This window comes from Sphaeroforma arctica, assembly GCF_001186125.1.
Source record: "Sphaeroforma arctica JP610 unplaced genomic scaffold supercont1.2516, whole genome shotgun sequence".
Classification (NCBI taxonomy): Eukaryota; class Ichthyosporea; order Ichthyophonida; genus Sphaeroforma; species Sphaeroforma arctica.
The window spans coordinates 1-6,113 of record NW_014038042.1 but is presented as its reverse complement, the minus strand read 5'-3'; the positions used below and the strand labels follow the sequence as shown (position 1 = coordinate 6,113).

At 40.1% G+C, this 6,113-nt stretch overlaps 2 protein-coding genes across 2 annotated transcripts; both read right to left on the bottom strand.

The window, feature by feature from the left end:
• Window positions 1-1,137: 1,137 nt before the first annotated feature.
• On the bottom strand, window positions 1,138-1,428 carry SARC_12703 (hypothetical protein; the record flags this gene model as incomplete). The annotated part of the gene is made up of 1 exon (XM_014293186.1): window positions 1,138-1,428. A coding segment is annotated over exon 1 (157 nt), but the record flags the coding sequence as incomplete, so codon positions are not given.
• A 1,196-nt stretch (window positions 1,429-2,624) lies between these two features.
• On the bottom strand, window positions 2,625-3,535 carry SARC_12701 (hypothetical protein). The gene has a single exon (XM_014293185.1). It carries the CDS (start codon window positions 3,481-3,483, stop codon window positions 2,743-2,745), a length of 741 nt encoding a protein of 246 aa, XP_014148660.1. The 5' UTR covers window positions 3,484-3,535; the 3' UTR covers window positions 2,625-2,742.
• Window positions 3,536-6,113: the final 2,578 nt, after the last annotated feature.

Sequence of the window (6,113 nt, the reverse complement as noted above, 5' to 3'; positions counted from 1 at the left end):
AGTGACGCAGCGTACACTGTGTACATAAACCGGCGATAGAAACCCTTTTAATTGAACACAGTGAGTCAGTCGTATGTTTGTATGGCTGCCGTTGGATAGCTACCAAGTACACCTAATCATACGTAAGTAGCCAACGAGATCTATAACTTGCCCCACAGTGTTGAAGGTAGCCCAGTGCAATTGAGCTATACTGTACAGCCCTCTCAATTACTGCGGGTGCGCTTGGAAGTATCATAAATGTCGATGTGACGGTAGAGCATGCCATGTCCGGGTATCACCGAAAGCACTACGCAAAAGACAACTCTATATATATTTAATTAGGTCCCAAAAAGCAGCTATAAACTGGCTAGAGTGTGTGAACAGTCCTATGCATGCATAAACTGGGCAGGAAAAATGACCAGTCCTATGCATGCATAAACTGGGCAGGAAGTATCAACAGTCCTATGCATGTATAAACTGGTCATGGAATGTGAACAGTGCTATGCGTGCATAAACTGGTCAGAGTATGTGAACAGTCCTATGCACGCATAAACTGGTCATGTAATGCGAACAGTCCTATGTATGTATAAACTAGTCAGAGTATGTGAACAGTCCTATGCATGCATAAACTGGTCAGGGAATGTGAACGGTCCTATGCATGCATAAACTGGTCAGAGTATGTGAACAGTCCTACGCATGCATGAACTGGGCAGGAAATATGAACAATCCTAGACATGCATTAACTGGTCAGGGAATGTGAACAGTCATATGCATGCATAAACTGGTCAGGGAATGTGAACAGTCTTATGCATGTGAACTTAGTCCTGTATGACAGAACCCTTTACTCATGTCAATATACTTGTATACCACACCTAACGAAATTCACTTATTCGGACTTGAACATTTTCCCTCATTTCCCGGTATTGCTGAACTTAACACATTGATGTAGCTAAGCGCACTGTGTCTACAATACTGAAGATACAAACAGCACATTCTACAACACGCATAGAAATGTGGGCTAAGTATTGTTCACTCGAACATAAGGCAGTACAGCAGACAGCATCTAACTGACGGGTGGTGCAGCATCCATAACTATAACACACGTATGCAACCATCAATACTAACACGGCAAATTATTATCACATCCTCTTAACATACCGGTATCAAATACCAACAGATCATCCAGAATGCCCTCATTACCACCCCCATACACGTAGATGTCTGTGCCACAGGACACAGCCTGGTGGCCATGCCGCGGCCGCAGAGCACGCCCGTCCGTGTGATTGTTGATTAAGCGCCATCGTACTACGGACATAATCACGGAAACCGCTATAGAACCTTTATATTGGGTTAATAGGTTATTAGTAATGGGAGGCGTTAGGAACAGGCCCTCACCATCTATACCCGTATTCGGGCACTCAGGTGACTAGCTGCGTCCTACACACGGCGTGCGCCAGACGCTTGCTTATAACGTGCTATTTATACAAAAGGAAAGGACTAAATATACAGAGTAGTAGAATAATTCGCGGACGCTATAGAGTTCAGATTGGCGCAAGCGTATCGAATGCTTTCATTTAGTATCGATTATTCGGCGAAACCCCATTCCATACAATATCGATTTCCGATGTCATACTTCCTACTGCATGTCGATTACTATACGTGTACTTGAAGGCTACTGAAACGGTCTCACAATAACAAACAAGTCGTTCTATATGATACACACTCGTGCCTCCAAGCTCTATGCACAGACAGTTTGAACCGGGCAACAAGTCAACAACGGCATTGAAGTCTTGAACGCGTAGTATACCCCTACATGAATGTAAAACATGGGAACTGACGGCATTTCAAGATTTTATTTGTGTTTGAAAGTTTCGGCGTCTGTTGAAATATTGATGACTCTCAACAATAATTACCTACAAAGTAATGTTGCAAATACTTGTCGGTTATTATGATATTCGATTGTACAATAGGTACGTGAGTGTGGGTTTGTTGTGAGTTTAAAACATACTTCCTATCAGTTTACGACGACCAATTGTGATATTAGTTCGAACTTCTATGTAAAAAAAGTGCTTTTTTTTAAAAATGCCACCTCTCAAAAAAAGCACCGCTGCTATACTCTCCAATCCATAGTCGTCTAAAAAGACAATAGATGGCTATGTCCAATCACTGTAATTGTTAAATACTCTGAAGTCAACCCGTGAGGAACAATCAATTATGAATATGTTTTGTTTAAAAAAAAAAGAAGGCCTGAAGATTCGAGGAATCACTGAATGCGACAGGTCAGTGCCACAGTGGTGAACTGGTGACTCACTGGTCATAGCCTATAGATAAAGTATAGAGCTTCACAGTTCAACTTCACACACGGGGGGATGTAATATATTGATGTTAAAAAATAAACTGAATGCATGCAGCATGAGCCATTTTAAAAATAAAAATAAAAACAACAATCTGACGAAGGCGTAAAAAATCAAGAAACTGCATGTCTTTTTTACTGTAATTTACTAATTGTTTTAAAAAAAATAAAAAACAATAACAAAATGTTTTGTTTTTAGGAGGCTATGAACAAAATCAAAAATATAATAGGTAACTATTACATTTTACAACCAACGCGCGTATTAAAAGTGTTAGATTGTATTGTATTGGGCCGCCAGCTTACATTCAACTTATAATTCTGATGGCATATTGTATTTATTTCAAAAACACTGTTTGATATTCTCTACCTCGTACTGTTCAATTCAAGCTGACACCGGCTTTGGAAACCTTTCAGAATGGTCCAGTTCCACTAGTGAAAGTAATATCGCATGTAGCTTTCAAATCGTTGTAAAACTGTTGATTTCCCTTCAGTAGACTACTGCATTTGTCTTCAACGTAATTTTCGTACTCGTCTAGGCAAGCCTGTTTCTCTTGGGCATCACAAATCTCTACTGTAATGCCATCGGCGTTTACTGCATAGAGTGATAACTGGGCAATGCTACAAAACTGACGCCCGATGCGCTCTCCGGTGTCTTCACCGTTACCTACGCATACGTCCACGCACTTATCCATCTCACGCGTGTACAATTCTTCAACTCGATTATTGTACGCCGTGACTTCGCACTTTGGTTTAGTAGGCGCCGCAGCATTGGTCTTCTCAAATACTTTATCGAGCTGACTGCATTTTTTGCCAATTGTTTTGCGGTTCAGCATCCACATATCGTCGGCTCGCTTCACACCTTTATCTTCACAGGTTATTTTGTTGCACTTTTTATCCTCTTTTTTGTAGAGCTGCTGTACTTTATCATCAAAGCCCTCCTTCAAACACATTGGTCTCGACGGGCTAGCGCGTAGTACCTGGCGATAAGTTTTGTCAAGCTTATCACAATCATAGTTAGCGTATCTCCACGCAGCTCGAAATTGTACCTGAGCCTGATTTTGACCTGCTTTGTAGTTTCGATTGTTTCTTGAGCAATGTGCGCTACATGATGCAATCGCCAGGGCGCAGATGAGGAGAAAGAATGTACGCATTGTGTCCCCTCTTTAGATGGTTATTTACAAATCCTGGAATAAGATGTAAAAAAAGTGATTGTGATATGTGAACCCAAAGTCTTAGTTTTTATATACGGTTGCGACATCATATGGTATAGCATTGTTCTGTACAGTGCTTTACTGAAAGAAGCTCTTGCATTGGAAGATAGATGGAGTAAATTGCATAAGTGGAAATCTGGAATATGTTAAATATACATATAACTTGCCAGAACTAATATTTAAGTCATAACTGCTGGCCAGCATTGTTAGTTGGTAAACGACAGTATCCTTTGAGAAAACGACATACCGACTTGTATCTGTCCTCATCGGCTTTTTTCGGGCGCGTCTGTTGCGACACGGCGGCGGCAAACCACAACCATTTTTGTAAAGCAAAAAAGCAAAACAGAAAAATACTGGGCCAATTAGACAAGAAATGTCAAATTGACAATCACACACAAACAAAAAATCTACAAAATGCTAAACGTCAAACGATAATACGACAACATTATGTCTGGCACATTTTAACTCACATCACGGATGTCTGACTGTCTGACTGTCTGTCAGTCTGACACACGGCGAGCGAGCGAGCGTCAACTGTCAAGTGTGAGTGAGTACCGAGTACTGAGTAGGAATAGTGCCGCGAGTCGCGACATCATGATATTTATGTATTTTATTAACACTACTGAGTACTGACTATGCATACATATTTATGTCAGATCTACTCTCTCAAATGCATCCGCCTTCTGTCAGTGTGTGTGACTGTCTGACTGACTGACTGCCGACTGGTGACAGTGGGTAAGTGTGCCAGACTGACAGTGACTCAGTAAGTATAAAGTATTTATGTAGTGACTAGAGTAGAGTATGTGGTGACGATGTGACCAATGGAGTCTGGACAGTGGGCAGTTGGGCACTGACTCTGAAGTCACTGGAGAGTCACTGACGAGTCCTGGACTCCTGGTTCACTCTCAGCGAGAGAGTGACTGAATGAATCTACTTTCTATGATTTCTACTCTCTTTTAGTCTGGTAATATTTTACTTTATTATTAATTTTAATTAATATTGAGGTTGGTATTTTTTAAAGAAGAATATAAAAATAAACAAAATATTACGGTTTCTTGACCTTCCTTTCTTATTTTTGGGCTTTGTGATTTATAGATTTCGGGTTTCTGGGTCCAGCTTCCGCCATTCTGGTTTCCACTTTGACTTTTGACTTTCCAGTTTGGAACTTTCGGACACTTCAGTCTTTCGGATGTTTCGCTTTCGGCATTTCGACCGCGGAGCTTTTTACTCCTTGGTGAAAAAGCTGGGGTTACATAAAAAAATCCTAATTTGTCTATAGATCGAGTGCATAACTGATAAGCGATATGTAACTCGGTTCCATTTTGTGCCGTGTGCGATTGAAAATAGAGCAGCTTGAAAATTTGAACTGAAGTCGATGTTGAAAACACTTAGACGATCAGTGTTATGTCCATCTGGGCTGGATCCCTGTCTCAAATAATGCTTAAATCGTTGCCTGCTCTCGTATTGTTATTGTTATGTATTGTGCACAAAGCTAGATCTTGAATAAACTCGGAATTTATCTCACTATAGGCTGTTCTGCGGTTCAAAATGTTCGGAATACTAGAACATCGTTGTCCAGGCATTCAAAATTTTGGACCCTATTTGGGTTATACTAAGTACATAGAACTTCGTAGCAACAATTTTCACGAGCGCGCAGATATAAAAGTAATCCCGCTAATGTCATGGTCATATTCAGTATGCAGGCAATCGAATACTAACACTTTTTTGAATCCGAACAAACAACTTGTAAAACTGCTATTCCATAGCAGAAGTCACATGCATCTATCATATTGTACAAAACAAACAAGAACACAAGATTCCAACTAAGCGTTGATGAGTAAGTGAACCAATTCTATGCTATGTATCAGCATTTTGTCTCCTACCCAATCTAGAATATCTCAGAATAGGGTGTCGACGTTGTTTAACTGAAGCTTGTCACCGATATATGTAATAGATGGCGACTGCTGCACAACTCATAACAGTGGTATATACCTGCAACAACGAAACTTGAATAAAGTAAAATTTTGTATATAGTTTGGTGGTGGTGTCATCATAACAACGAGTCTTCTTGTATGAGGCTATACACCTAAATACATCAGTATAGTTTGTACACTCACACAGTGTAGTGAGTGTAAACATAAACTAATTAAACTAAACCCTCCCTTTTTCTCCACACTCCCCCCGTCCGCCCTCGCAATAAAACACAGCCCCCTCCCCTCCCCCCCCCCAAAACAAACAAACAAACAAATATTTTTTAAAAACAAACAAACAAACAAACTTTTCTTGTTCGTAAAAAGTAATGTATTTTATTCACCAATGAAATACAAATTCTTCGATGACGCAAAAATGAAAACTCAAAACTAAATGCATATTGCCGTAATTGCATCATGAAGCGTGACACTGAAATTGTGCTGACTGACCTGTGCTGATATTCGGTATACAACCGTATGACGTATTGTGAGTACTATAGAGGGTCTTGCAAGTGACCGATATTTACGTAGTATGTATGTCAATCACTAATTATCAGTTGATATTTTAGGCTTACGTATTAGAACAGTGCTATAGTAAGC